This window comes from Clinocottus analis, unplaced genomic scaffold, assembly GCF_023055335.1.
Source record: "Clinocottus analis isolate CAN_PGR_092001 unplaced genomic scaffold, fCliAna1.0.p SCAF_11, whole genome shotgun sequence".
In the NCBI taxonomy this organism is placed as follows: Eukaryota; Metazoa; Chordata; class Actinopteri; order Perciformes; family Cottidae; genus Clinocottus; species Clinocottus analis.
The window spans coordinates 20368812-20382284 of NW_027175832.1; the positions used below are offsets into that span (position 1 = coordinate 20368812).

Consider the following 13473-nt stretch of genomic DNA (forward strand, 5'->3'; position numbering starts at 1 on the left):
GGCAACGCCAGAGTATCAAGACCAAGACCAGGGTATAGAGACCAAGTAAGGACCAAGACCAGGGTATAGAGACCAAGACCAGGGTATAGAGACCAATTAAAGACCAAGACCAGGGTATAGAGACCAAGACTAGGGTATAGAGACCAATTAAAGACCAAGAACAGGGTATAGAGACCAAGACTAGGGTATAGAGACCAAATAAAAGACCAAGACCAGGGTATAGAGACCAAGACCAGGGTATAAAGACCAAGACCAGGGTATAAAGACCAAGACCAGGGTATAGAGACAAAGTAAGGACCAAGACCAGGGTATAGAGACCAAGACCAGGGTATAGAGACCAATTAAAGACCAAGACCAGGCTATAAAGACCAAGTAAGGACCAAGACCAGGGTATAAAGACCAAGACCAGGGTATAGAGACCAAGACCAGGGTATAGAGACCAAGTAAAGACCAAGACCAGGGTATAGAGACCAAGACCAGGGTATAAAGACCAAGTAAAGACCAAGACCAGGGTATAAAGACCAAGACCAGAGTATAGAGACCAAGACCAGGGTATAGAGACCAAGTAAAGACCAAGACCAGGGTATAGAGACCAAGTAAAGACCAAGACCAGGGTATAGAGACCAAGTAAAGACCAAGACCAGGGTATAGAGACAAGTCTTTAAGCTTTAAAGTCTTGGTCTTGTCTCTAAACTCTGGTCTTGATCTTTACTTTTTTAAGTGTAAGGGGTCAAGATCAAGTAAAGACCAGGGTATCAAGACCAAGACTTTAATGGACTGAGACCAAGTAAAGACCAAGACCAGAGAAGATCAAGACCATAAGGGACGAGACCCAGTGGAGACCACGACCCGGCCAGAGGGACCAAGGCACACTCAGGATACAACGTGGAAAACATGCAGAACCACAGACACTCAAACGGACCCCTGAGGTCCAGAGTCCCATTAAGGAAGCCACAGAAAACAAACGATTCCTCTTCATTCGCCTCTTTTATTACCACATAAACTATATCGGTGTGCGCATTAAGTGCAGTGCGAGAAGCCATCAAAAAGACATCGCAGAGGTTAGAAACCGGACAAAAGCACTGAGAATCTGACACTCTGCAGCTTCCAAAGATGATCATATTTGTGCATGAAACATGTCAGATAAATTGTGTTTTATTTCAAATATTGTGACGAAGACGTCGGACACTTAGCGAGACGTTTAACAGTAGAAAAGAGAAACTTCTTAAAGACCTCAAATGCATTTTGGGCTTTTCTTTACCGTCTTTTCTTCAGCTAAACAGTTCACGGCTAATGAGCTAAACAAACTACAAAATTAGAGCTTTACTGTCTGTGATTGAAATAAAGTTTTAAGTTGAAGCAGCGAATGAGGATCTTTTCACCTAGAAAACAAAATGCTTAAAAAAAAAAGATAATTACTTAAAAGAAAAGAGATATCGGATAAATATGAACCATTTATTTAGTTGGGTGCATGACCAGCACATTGAAGCACGATGACGCAATCCTGGTAAAACAAAGTGTGTTTCGTCACTGACTTGAGTCCAAAATTTGAATTTGCAGATTCACGACGTTTTGGTTTCTCTGTGAGGAAAGAAGGAAACCGTGCCAAGGAGCCGGTAAAGATCTCTCACGTCAAACATGGCCGCCCTTCCTTCAAACCACGCCGCCACGCGGACCGGCTGCACTCCAGTCGGCGCTGAAAGTCTCGCTGGGAAAGGAGGAAAACAAAAAAAAGGTGGCGTTGTCCTCTCCGGTCCGGGTTCAGAACATGACCTGCGCTCTGAAGTGCGTCTGCAGGGTTTTGTTGCTGTTGGTGCCGAGCTTCAGCATCCACTTGGACTTCATCATCTGGACGTACTGCATGTCTTTGGGTTTCTGGTAGAAGCCGCCCGCGAGGGAGACTGAGAGGGAGACAGACAGTTACCATAGAGGACCAGCAGGGGGAGCCTGTTCTACAACGTTGTGTTTATGGCGCCGAATATTAAGCAAATACTAGTTATTTCCATATCACTTGTTGCACAAAACATTTCTTTGCAGCATCTGATGATCAAACTCTGCACACTCTGATCCTTTTATACAAATACAAAATACACTTTTTAAAGGTTCATTGTTTGTATTTGATGCATCGACTGAAGACAGAAACATGAAGACACAGAAACAAGATGGCCGCCTCACCTCCGCCTCCCCCCCAGCCCAGAGCTCTGTACTGCCGCAGCACTCGGCCCACGGCGTTCCTGTTGTGGGTCACGACCAGCGCCCTCTGGACGCCGAACCTCTGTCTGTAGTACCGCATGAGGGAGCGGTGGCCGATCGTAGCGCCTGAGGACACACGGAGGGTTACGGCGTGAACGCACCGTCACCGAGTCACACCGAGAACATGACTTTCAACCACATATCCATGACTGATTTGTCTTGATTGTTTTTATAAACTTGAGATCTGCAGATTGGGAATAAACTGTAAAGTCACCAGAAGGGAGCGTCAGCTCCAGCGTGTCGTCGTCGTAATCCAGGTTCTTGTCATGAGGAAGCTCTTCGTCATCCTCTCCCTCCTTCCTGTCGGGGTAGCTGCTCCTGTTGGCCAAACAATCAATACTCCGATAAATGAAATGAGCGACTCAGGCGGACAAAGGTGCAGCCGCTCTGCAGGAGGGGAAACATTTCCTCCATCACAACCTGATCAAAAACAGCCCTGGTTAATAAGTAAACTGATTCTTTATTTGGTTACCTGAAGTCGTAGAAGTCTGCAAACTCCAGGGCGGAGTCTCCGTCCGTGAAGAGTTTGCAGTGGCTTTTGTCGGTCATGTGACTCTGAACGGCCTCTGCGGAGTAGAAGGAGCGACCCTTCTCGTTGCACCACAGACACACGTTTCCAGCGCCGACTTTCTCTCCTGTCGAGAGAAAAGCATTCGGATTAATCTGATGATGAGACATGATGGAGGACAGCACGGGCTGCAGCGATTGGACGAAATCGGAGCGGCAGCTGTGATTCATAGATGAGGAAATGAGCAAGAGGGAACACTTTTTACACAACAACGTAGCGGTAGCTTTAAAGCCGTCACTAGCGTGAGCATGAGCTTACTAATGATCCCCAGATTTAAAGTGACAGAACACCATTTATATGAACCCTGAAGCCGGTTTTAAATGAGACAAAAAGAAAGTTTACATCCAAGAATAATGAAGAAATATTGATTATTCCCCCCCAACAATATGTGTGTTTGTATATAAATAAAAACACATAAACCACTCTCTTAAAGCCCAGACTTACCGAGGTAGCGGACGAGCCCTCGGAGGTCCACGAGGAACTCGGCGTCGGGGATGAAGAAGCTGTGCACGGCGGTCATGTGACCCACGTTCTTCATCAGGGACTTGGAGTGGTGGGAGCAGAACAGGCAGTCGGTGACGGGGATGGAGCCCGGCAGCGCCACGGGGGCCGCCGCCGCCGAGCCGCCTTCCACTTGATCCATCGTCTCTTCCTCTTCTTCCTCCTCCTCCTCCGCCATCTCATCATCATCTTCCTCCTCGTCCACGTCCTCCCACTCTTCTGGAAGATCGTTATTGAAACATAGCGTCACTTTTCAAACGCCGCCTGACATTCTGCACCTTTAAACTTAAATGAGTTTATTTACTCCAATTAGAATGCATCTCTCTCTCTCTCTACATCTCGCTCCTAACGACGTCTTGAAGTTGCGAGAAACTGTAATAACATCTAAAAAAACAAGCTACTTCTTACATATGTTTAATTCCTCCTCACCTCCCACAGCTGTGCCTCCCGCCCTCTTCCTCTCCTTTAAACAGGTACATACGTTTCATCCTCCTCACCTTCCACAGCGGCGGCTCCCTCCTCCGTGTCCCTCCTCTTGGCCTGCTCCTCCAGCCACATAACCCTCGGCGGTATCCCTTCGGCCCTCTCGGCCTTCGCCCTGGCGGCGCCGTGCGGCGTCACGCCGGGCCTCCGCTCGCCCTGCGCGGCCTGCTGCCGCAGGGCCTCGTTCCTGGCGTCGCGGTCCGCCTTCTCGTCGCCAAATCCCTTCTCCCGGTTCTTCTCGTTCATCTTCTCCACTTCGTGCTGGGCGGCGAGCAGCGCCCGCTTCTCGGCCTGCTGGTGCTTGTGCGACTGCAGGTGGTTGTGGTGGGCGTTGGCGCTGGAGAACCGCTTGCCGCAGACGCCGCAGCCCTCGCCGGCCGTCGCCTCGCTCAGCTGTCGCTCGGCGGCCGCCCGCTGCGCCAGCACGCGCTCCTGGAAGTTCTCGGCGGTGACCGGCGGCATGTCGGCCACCTTGCGCTTCAGGTTGTAGCGGTGCCAGTCCGTCTTGTAGTGCGCCCGCTGCACCTCGCCGTCAGCGAACGCCACGCGGCAGCTGATGCAGGTGTAGGAGGACATGGCTAAAGAGAAGATTACAGATATTTATACCACATCTCAGAGGTCTCCTTCACAACGGACACAAATATAATATATATATATATATATATATATATATATATATATATATATATATATATATATACACACACACACATAAGTGTTTTATAAAAACTAATGAAGTTTCAGCTAGTAAAGAACCTGTTTGATCCTCAATACCATGACGTTTTAGTTGATTTATTTTATATTTTAAATCATGTTAAATCTGCAGTGTAATCAAAACATCTGCAGTAGAGTAGAAAGTAAAATGTTTAAAGTACGAAAACAGCCAGAAACATGACGTGAGGGCTGCAGCGCAGATCTTGTTTCCAGTTTAAATAAATAAAAGTTACACACGAGGAGGACCAACCTGTGTAGCTTGTTAGCTTAGCGCCCTGAATAAACAGCAGCTGGCGTTAGCAGTCGTGCTACAGCTAATAAACTCTAATTAACCTAACGCGGCGGGTTGAAAGCGACCTCTGACGTCACCAACCGTTACTTACAAAACGTTAAATTATTAAAGCGTTAGCTGGCTATCTGCTGTGCGGCTAACGTCAGCTAGCACCCAGCGACTTGGTGTAAACATCTGGTTAAAAACAGCTAACGAGTCAAAAGTCGTGACACGTGACAGCCGAAGAAGAAGGTTACCACCGCAACGGACTTCCGGTGTTTCCTTACTTTTTCCGCGAGCCGTCTCCTCCGACAATTACGGTGTTTTAAAGTCTTTGTTTTGTTGCGTGAGCTTCTGTCTCGCTCTGCCGTTACGGCTAATCGCCACAGCAGCACACGAGGGTGAACTTTTACCTTTTTCTTCTTCTGTATGTTTTTTTTATTAGTGGGCAACTAGTTTAAGGACCAACAGCGTCACCTAGAGGTTTGGAGATTACTAGAACTTGTACGTTTTCCTCAGGAGTAAATATAAATGTTGTACATTTACTCCACTACATCCAGTGGTGTATAAAGTACACAAAAGACATACTTGAGTAAAAGTAAAGATACCTTATTGGAAAATGACTCAGTCACCTATTACAATACTACTTGAGTATCTGATATTTTAGTACTTAAGTATCAAAAATATTTGTAAAATATAAAATGTACTTAACTATTAAAAGTAAAAGTACAAGTACATGCTGTTAATAAAAAAGCAAAGGGTTCGAATTTAGAGAATTATGACATTTATTCTTTTAAGTGCCACCGTGACCAAGGACCAGGAGCTGTGTGGATGAAATAATTTGGTTGGTTGTGATACATCGAGGGTCCAAAAGCAACAATGTTCAACATAATATATTGTGCGTATGTGATACTTTTGCATCTACTATGAACTTATCTTCAGAATTTCACCAAAAAGCAATACGACACTATGAAGGAGTCATAACAGTGCGTTTATAAGTACGCTCATTCCGGCCAATACCGGTCCGTGGGTCTGTGGGTCACTTACTGGGTCGCACAGAAAGAATGAATGAAGAAAAAAAGAAAGAAAAATACAAATCAAGGCCTGGAAAGATGTTTTATTTAGAAAAATGGCCGGATACATCCGTATCCGTGTGCGGGACCTCATATGAACCTCATATGTAACCTCTTGACACATGTCAGGAGTAATTGTCATGAAATAAAAAAACTTAAAGGGACCCAAGACGCATCTCTGTGGCACTCCAAATGCAACTTACAGATAAATGTCCACTCAAACCTCATCTATTGAAATAAATGGAATATAATGTTAATAAGTATGTTGTCTTTAGGGTACAATCCTCAGAAAATTAGGATCGTTGGATTAACATTCCATACATTTAAAATTAAACAATATGAATCAATGGCGAGGAGCACAACAACAAGCTCCTGAACAATAGGAAAACAAATATCACACAATAAAAACCAAAACTAACTACAATTTCTATGTAATTTAATACTTATTAAATGATTGTTAATATCAAATCAGGCCCAAAAGAACAACAAAAAACTGTAATGTGAAAATTAATAATTCACAACAGTTAATTAACGCTGATGCAGTCCAGCATCACAAAGCAAAAAAACTTCATATGGAGAACAAGCTCACAAATGCCTTTACAATGAACCCAAATATCATTTCCAGCAATGGGACGCTTCTCTCAGCCTCTTGTCTGGCCCGAATTTCATGCTGCCTCCTCAGGTTCTCAAGTTCCTTTTGAGTTTCTCTTTCACGAGCGTCCCTTAACTCATTCTCCTTCTCCATGTTACCCTTCACTTCGATCAGTTGTTGCTCAAACTGTTTCTCTAGTTTCTTCTTCAGTTCCTCCTCTTCTTTGCGTATTTTCTCTTCTTTCTCTTTAAGGATTCGTTGTTTTTCCTCTTCAATCGCCTTCTCTGCCATCTGGAACATCTCAGTGGTGTAATGGCTTCCTCCGTTCTCCCAAACCATGTTTCTGATCTTGTCGAGCAGCTCGATGACCTGTGTCTGATCCTCTGCCTCGGTATAGAAGACGTGGTAGTTGCCGTTACATTTGGCCAGAAGATCCTTCAGGTCTTCGTTGTCCTTCAAGAACTCTTCAATAGGTTTCCCTTTGAGCAGGTAACCGTGGGTGAAGAGAACCATGCTGTATCTGTCTGCTCCCTCTCCGAACAGTTTCTGAATCTTCAGCACTGTATTCTTCTCTTCCTCTGTGAATCTGCCCAGTTGGATGAGGACCAGGAAGACATGAGGTCCAGGAGAAGCATAATTCATGCAGCGGACTATTTCTTTAGAGGTTTCCTCTTGATCAGTATTGGTGTCAAAGAAACCCGGAGTGTCGATAACAGAAACCGTTTCCCCGTTCACGTTACCAGAGGCCTTTTTACAGACTTTAGTAACAGACTGAGAGGAGAACTCTGCCTTGAAGATCTGTTTTCCCAGAATGGTGTTTCCTGTGGTGCTCTTCCCAACTCCAGTCTTCCCCACCATCATGATCCTGAGACCCTGAGCATTGTCGCAGGGTGTGAAGCTCGAGGTTCTACTGTTGCAGGTGGTTTGGCTCGCGGTTGTGGCAGGTAGAAACCAAAAGACTGTAAACAAAAGAACTGAAAGAACAATTCATGCTCAGTGTCTTCATAAAACGACATAAAGACATAAAGAACCCTTCATGACCCCAGGTTGCTTGTCGAATTCTCTAACAGCATCTGAAAGCTCCTCCCACCCGCACCATTACAACTTTATCTTGACATCAAACTGAACAACAACGTCCTGAAATGGACGATATCACCACAAATGAAATAAGAATCATGTCAATGAAAACTCTGAGCACTACGGGAGAATTTAATGGGTGATGTAAATTGAGATTTGACCTGCAAAATCTCTCTCTTTCACACCACACACATACACTTGAATAGAGGTGTTATGCTTATATCAACAAATGTAAAGAATAATCTCATTGAATTGGTGTAAAAAGGTGAAGGAGAGTGATGGTCCTCAGGTTCAGCTATCAGACACAATTATTTAATCAAATTAACATTTAATTAGATTCAGGATGCTGCCTCAAAAGACTGGCTGATGGCTGTATTCTGAAGTCTTTGTCATACTAATATCTAGCAGAGAAAGTGCTCAGTTGATTCAGCTTTATCCTTCTTAGCCCCGAAGTGCCCCATGCGGCCATGAGCTTTGAGAATTTAGCAAGTCTGTGTTTAAGTAGTGATATGAACCCCAAATGAGTTCTAACACTTGTGTTATTCCATATCATTTTTTCAGAATTTTGTTGGGAAAAAATGTAAAAAATAAAATAAAATAAATTAATTTGAAACATTACTATAAACACCGAGCATGACTAAAAACTTTTTCCGTGACAATGCGTTTTTGAGCCGCTCCGAGTGTTTTCAACTCCACGTTAAAAGGCCTAAACAACAACCTATAGAGTTTCCTCTTTGGAAAGATAATGACCTAAAGAACCGGAATCTGCAAAAATTCACAATAAAACAAAGCCTTGGCCTGTTACAAACGATTTTAGTCAAAAAACTGTGTCGTTCGGTTCAAAAATGGAAAAGTTAGAAGCTTTATGCCTAAACATGCTCTGATTGGTTGGAGCCTGTATTCAAAATCTGCAGAAATCCCGCCTTAAGACGTGTGACGTGTTTGAAACGTCACAGGCAGACCAGGAAGTGAGTTACAGCACTTTGTAACTGGAGGACTGGACGCATTTAAAAACGAGACATCCCGGCTTAACCTGGACTTTTCAAGTACGAAACAACATTTACTAAGCTTCTACCATACCTTGTTAGATTCATAAGGACTTGCAGAATAACATAGAGGTGTTTATTATTCTTAGTAGTTGTAAACAGAAATGTGAAAAGTAACTTTTGCTCGAAAAAGTGACTGCAAGGTTTTTTGAGCTTACGGGTTTTATGTAATTTCATAAACCTAACGGTATTTCTTTTTTTTGTTGTTCAGATAGATACCTTCCCACAAGTCTTTACTGTATTTTAGTAATTTAAATGAAGTTAATCAATGTTGTGGTTCTGGAGATATTGTAGGAAACGTCACTTGACCTTTTTTTAAAAATAATTTTCTTGTCTGATAAAGGGTGCAGCAGGCTTTGGGGGGCGTGAGGCTCAGAAGGTTATTACATATTTAAACACAATGAAAGATCAAATGAAACATGCAGTCGTCCCTCGCTATAATGCGGTTCACCTTTCGCGGACTTTATTTTTTTGTTGCTTTTTGTTTACAGCGTACAGTATGAAGTACATTGTGTTCTGCGCCCTCATTAAGCTCAGAGACTGTCCTGTACACCTTGTGACCAGTCTCCTCCGTGCAGCGTCTCCTGTACAGGACAGAATACGTTCAGTACAGAATATGTCCAGATAAAAAGTCAACACGGCCAGAGGACCTCGTAGATTGATCATTAAAATTAAATTTGTTAAACATGTTCGGGCTTATGTTTTTTAAATCCGCGAAACTTTGAGAATGTTTAAATGAGAGAGAAATGTGAGAAAATGTTAATCCTGTCTGAGAAAAGTGTATAAAAGTGTGTGGTTAGGGGTTTTACGGCCTTAAAACATGTATAATAATGGTAAAAAAAATAAAGCGGACTACTTCGCGGATTTCGTCTATCGCGGGTTGTTTTTGGAACGAATCCCCCGCGATAAACGAGGGACCCTGTATATAGTTATAAACTGATGACCAATGGAGACTTAGAAAGTAAGATGATAAAACTGAGCACACAAAATGAAAAAATGAAAGCTGACAGACTCATCAATAGATACAAATAATTAGAAATACAGGTTGATATTTACTTACAGTATTTGTTGTTCATGCCTTCCATGTTTGAACTGCACAGAGCAGAGAGGGGATGTGCTGCTTCTCAGTGAAGCACAGAAAAAGAAAGTAAAGACAAGTTTTGCAAATGTATATGACCCCACTCCTCCAACAAACCACACCCCTAAAAGTCAAAGACTAGAGGGGTTTACGTGTTTAGTTCACAGTCTGTTTCATAGGTTGGTCATGATGAGTAGAAACTCCCCAAGAAACCTAACAAGGGAAAAGTAAACAGAGGAGTGTTCATTCTCCAACTTTGCAAAAAATTGCATTATGGACAATAAGCATAACAAGATTATAGCAACACATTTAATTCTACAATTTCACATTTTGCAAACTTTATTCAAAATGGTGTAAATGTCACTGAGTTGGTCCAAACACAACACACAAGAGAAAGCGTTGCATCTAGTCCTGCTGCATTTTAATGGTTTCTTTTGTTTCCTGAGAACTGAAACCCCTGTTCACCCCTCCCATCAGCATTTACAAGAAATGAAAGCAGTTCCTGTAACCCGTGTGCCATAATGTTCTATTAAAGTGACCCTTCTTTCTTAAACTCATAAACTTTTGAATAAAGAAGCAACCTGTGAATTATCAAACTTTTTGTCTCCTCACAGTTCAGAAAAGCTGAAGGTAAACAACAACAGCCTTGATCGTGTTTTGGCAGCATAGTTAAAGTCGTACATGCTGTATGATGAGGAATTCACCTACAAGATCCATCCATCCATCCATTATCTTCACCGCTTATCCTCATTAGGGTCGCGGGGCGCTGGAGCCGATCCCAGCTGTCAAGGGGCGAATGCAGGGTACACCCTGGACAAGTCGCCAGTCCATCACAGGGCAGACATATACCTACAAGTTATCTTATCCTATTTTTCACCACTACCCCCATACGCCATTGCGTTACCATATCGTAAGCGTCAGAGTAATCTGTTCACTTCCCGCTACAACAGTAGTCCTGCTGGATTATGTCCACCAAGTAAAGTCCACTACAAATATATACAAATATAATTACAGCACAAGCAATTCCAAGTAATTGTTATGAAATAAAAAAAATTAAAAAGGGACCCAAGACGCTTCTCTGTGGCACTCCAACTGCAACTTACAGATAAATGTCCCCTCAAACGTCATCTATTGAAATAAATGGAATATAATGTTAATAAGTATGTTGTCTTTCGGGTACAATCCTCAGAAAATTAGGATCGTTGGGTTTTCGTTACCTTAAAATTAGTTTATATCAAAATATGGAGCAGGGCAGCCATGTTTCTACAGTAGCCTAGAAAGGACAAACATAATACAGGCTGCACGCTTAGCACTCAAGAGGAGTTTCAGTGGGTTGCCATCTGCAACCTCACCGCTAGATGCTGTCAAAGTACATTCCATACATTTAATATGAGACAATATAAAACATTTCAATGACACATTTTTCAAACTTTCTTTGAGAAACAATGCCATGGAGCACAACAGCGAGCTCCTAATAGGAAAACAAATATCACACAATAAAAAACAAAACTAACTACAATTTCTATGTAATTTAATACTTCTTGAGTGATTGTTAATATTACAAATCAGGCCCAAAAGAACAACAAAAAACTGTAATGAGAATATTAATAATTCACAACAGTTAATTAACGCTGATGCAGTCCAGCGTCATCAAGCAAAAAAACTTCATACGGAGAACAAGCCCACAAATGCCTTTACAATGAACTCAACTATGCTTTGCAGCAATGGGACGGTTTTGTTAGCCTTTCCTCTGGCCGGTGATATAAGCTGCCTCCTCAGGTTCTCAAGTTCCTTTTGAGTTTCTCTTTCACGAGCGTCCCTTAACTCATTCTCCTTCTCCATGTTACCCTTCACTTTCCTCATTTGTTGCTCAAACTGTTTCTCTAGTTTCTTCTTCAGTTCCTCCTCTTCTTTGCGTATTTGCTCTTCTTTCTCTTTAAGGATTCGTTGTTTTTCCTCTTCAATCGCCTTCTCTGCCATCTGGAACATCTCAGTGGTGTAATGGCTTCCTCCGTTCTCCCGAACCATGTTTCTGATCTTGTCGAGCAGCTCGATGACCTGCGTCTGATCCTCTGCCTCGGTATAGAAGACGTGGTAGTTGCCGTTACATTTGGCCAGAAGTTCCTTCAGGTCTTCGTTGTCCTTCAAGAACTCTTCAATAGGTTTCCCTTTGAGCAGGTAACCGTGGGTGAAGAGAACCATGCTGTATCTGTCTGCTCCGAACAGTTTCTGAATCTTCAGCACTGTATTCTTCTCTTCCTCTGTGAATCTGCCCAGTTGGATGAGGACCAGGAAGACATGAGGTCCAGGAGAAGCATAATTCATGCAGCGGCCTATTTCTTTAGAGGTTTCCTCTTGATCAGTATTGGTGTCAAAGAAACCCGGAGTGTCGATAACAGAAACATTTTCCCCGTTCACGTCACCGGAGGCCTTTTGACAGACTTTAGTAACAGATTGAGAGGAGAACTCTGCCTTGAAGATCTGTTTTCCCAGAATGGTGTTTCCTGTGGTGCTCTTCCCAACTCCAGTCTTCCCCACCATCATGATCCTGAGCCCCTGAGCATTGTCGCAGGGTGTGAAGCTCGAGGTTCTACTGTCGCAGGTGTTTTGGGTCGAGCTTCTACTGTCACAGGTGGTTTGGCTCTCGGTTGTGGCAGGTAGAAACCAAAAGACTGTAAACAAAAGAACTGAAAGAACAATTCATGCTTAGTGTCTTGCGCAAAACATTTAACAACAAACATTTGACGCAAAGCATGAAACAGAGTGCAAAAAAGGGGAGCATGGAGATTTTAATTGGGAGTATTGCATATTTACAGTTGATTCTGCAGGGAATAAAAAGCAAAAAATGAAAGTATAAAGATAAGGATAAGTAAAATGCATGGAATGCATGAACGTGTGAAAGTAACACATGTAAAAGCGCTTCATACAATTCTAGATGGAAACACGACTGCTCAGTCGACGTCTCGTCCTGTGTGATCGGCCCTCAGTCCCCTCACCTCAGAATCTACCGCCTCATTAACGGTACCGTTAGCTAATCACTTTCCACCGGAGCGTTAGCTAGCTGCGTTAGCTAGCTGCGTTAGCTAGCTGCGTTAGCTAGCTGGCTAACGTCGCATTCTCTCTTGCTGTGTTCAATGACTCAATTCATTAAGCTATAGCTAACGTTACGTTAGCTAAGTTTAAGTAACAGAGCTCCTGGGTAACTTAACTTAGATATACCATCAAATATTATATTAACATGCACTCGTGCTCCCTTCCGGCACGCGCACCTGTTCGCAGTTCACTGAATATAACACGCCCCCCCCCAAAAAAAACAACCTCATCGAATCTACACGATTCACGTCGGCCACCTATTTTGGTTTCAAAATGGCGAATTTCGCCGAAAGGTGAGAGATTTTTATGTCTGTAAAATGCATTGTGAAGTCTTTATCAGACTAATATCTAGCAGAGAAAGTGCTCAGTGGATTCATCTTTATTACATATTTAAACACAATGAAAGATCAAATGAAACGTTTATAGTTATAAACTGATGACAAATGGAGACTTATAAAGTAGGATGATGAAACTGAGCACACAAAAGACTGATTAATGAAAGCTGACAGACTCATCAATAGATACAAATAATTAGAAATACAGGTTGATATTTACTTACAGTATTTGTTGTTCATGCCTTCCATGTTTGAACTGCACAGAGCAGAGAGGGGATGTGCTGCTTCTCAGTGAAGCACAGAAAAAGAAAGTAAAGACAAGTTTTGCAAATGTATATGACCCCACTCCTCCAACAAACCACACCCCTAAAAGTCAAAGACTAGAGGGG

General features: G+C 42.9%; 3 protein-coding genes across 4 annotated transcripts; all 3 read right to left on the minus strand.

Moving 5' to 3' along the window:
- Positions 1 to 1441: 1441 nt before the first annotated feature.
- On the minus strand, positions 1442 to 5202 carry znf622 (zinc finger protein 622). 2 transcript variants are annotated; one of them, XM_068570935.1, is made up of 7 exons: positions 5078 to 5202; positions 3820 to 4383; positions 3266 to 3541; positions 2726 to 2888; positions 2468 to 2571; positions 2176 to 2319; positions 1442 to 1901 (listed from the first exon to the last, which is right to left on the minus strand). In XM_068570935.1, exons 2-7 carry the CDS (start codon positions 4379 to 4381, stop codon positions 1762 to 1764), a joined length of 1389 nt encoding a protein of 462 aa, XP_068427036.1. In that variant the 5' UTR covers positions 4382 to 4383; positions 5078 to 5202; the 3' UTR covers positions 1442 to 1761. The 2 variants fall into 2 exon arrangements, with proteins under 2 accessions (XP_068427036.1, XP_068427037.1); XM_068570936.1 differs by lacking the exon at positions 5078 to 5202 and adding an exon at positions 4770 to 4980.
- Positions 5203 to 6431: 1229 nt separating this feature from the next.
- LOC137802940 (GTPase IMAP family member 9-like) lies at positions 6432 to 9690 on the minus strand. Its single transcript, XM_068601155.1, has 2 exons — positions 9639 to 9690; positions 6432 to 7429 (listed from the first exon to the last, which is right to left on the minus strand). Exons 1-2 carry the CDS (start codon positions 9661 to 9663, stop codon positions 6432 to 6434), a joined length of 1023 nt encoding a protein of 340 aa, XP_068457256.1. The 5' UTR covers positions 9664 to 9690.
- A 1615-nt stretch (positions 9691 to 11305) lies between these two features.
- LOC137781988 (GTPase IMAP family member 7-like) lies at positions 11306 to 13370 on the minus strand. The gene is made up of 2 exons (XM_068571044.1): positions 13309 to 13370; positions 11306 to 12343 (listed from the first exon to the last, which is right to left on the minus strand). Exons 1-2 carry the CDS (start codon positions 13331 to 13333, stop codon positions 11322 to 11324), a joined length of 1047 nt encoding a protein of 348 aa, XP_068427145.1. The 5' UTR covers positions 13334 to 13370; the 3' UTR covers positions 11306 to 11321.
- Positions 13371 to 13473: the final 103 nt, after the last annotated feature.

Coding starts and splice junctions, on each gene's coding strand:
- znf622 (XM_068570935.1), bottom strand. CDS start 4,381: ATGTCCTCCTACACCTGCATCAGCTGCCGCGTGGCGTTCGCTGACGGC. Junction 2,572..2,725: donor GCAGACTTCTACGACTTCAG/GTAACCAAATAA, acceptor TTTGGCCAACAG/GAGCAGCTACCCCGACAGGA. Junction 2,320..2,467: donor GGAGCTGACGCTCCCTTCTG/GTGACTTTACAG, acceptor GTGTGTCCTCAG/GCGCTACGATCGGCCACCGC.
- LOC137781988 (XM_068571044.1), bottom strand. CDS start 13,333: ATGGAAGGCATGAACAACAAATACT. Junction 12,344..13,308: donor AGGCATGAACAACAAATACT/GTAAGTAAATAT, acceptor TTGTTCTTTCAG/TTCTTTTGTTTACAGTCTTT.
- LOC137802940 (XM_068601155.1), bottom strand. CDS start 9,663: ATGGAAGGCATGAACAACAAATACT. Junction 7,430..9,638: donor AGGCATGAACAACAAATACT/GTAAGTAAATAT, acceptor TTGTTCTTTCAG/TTCTTTTGTTTACAGTCTTT.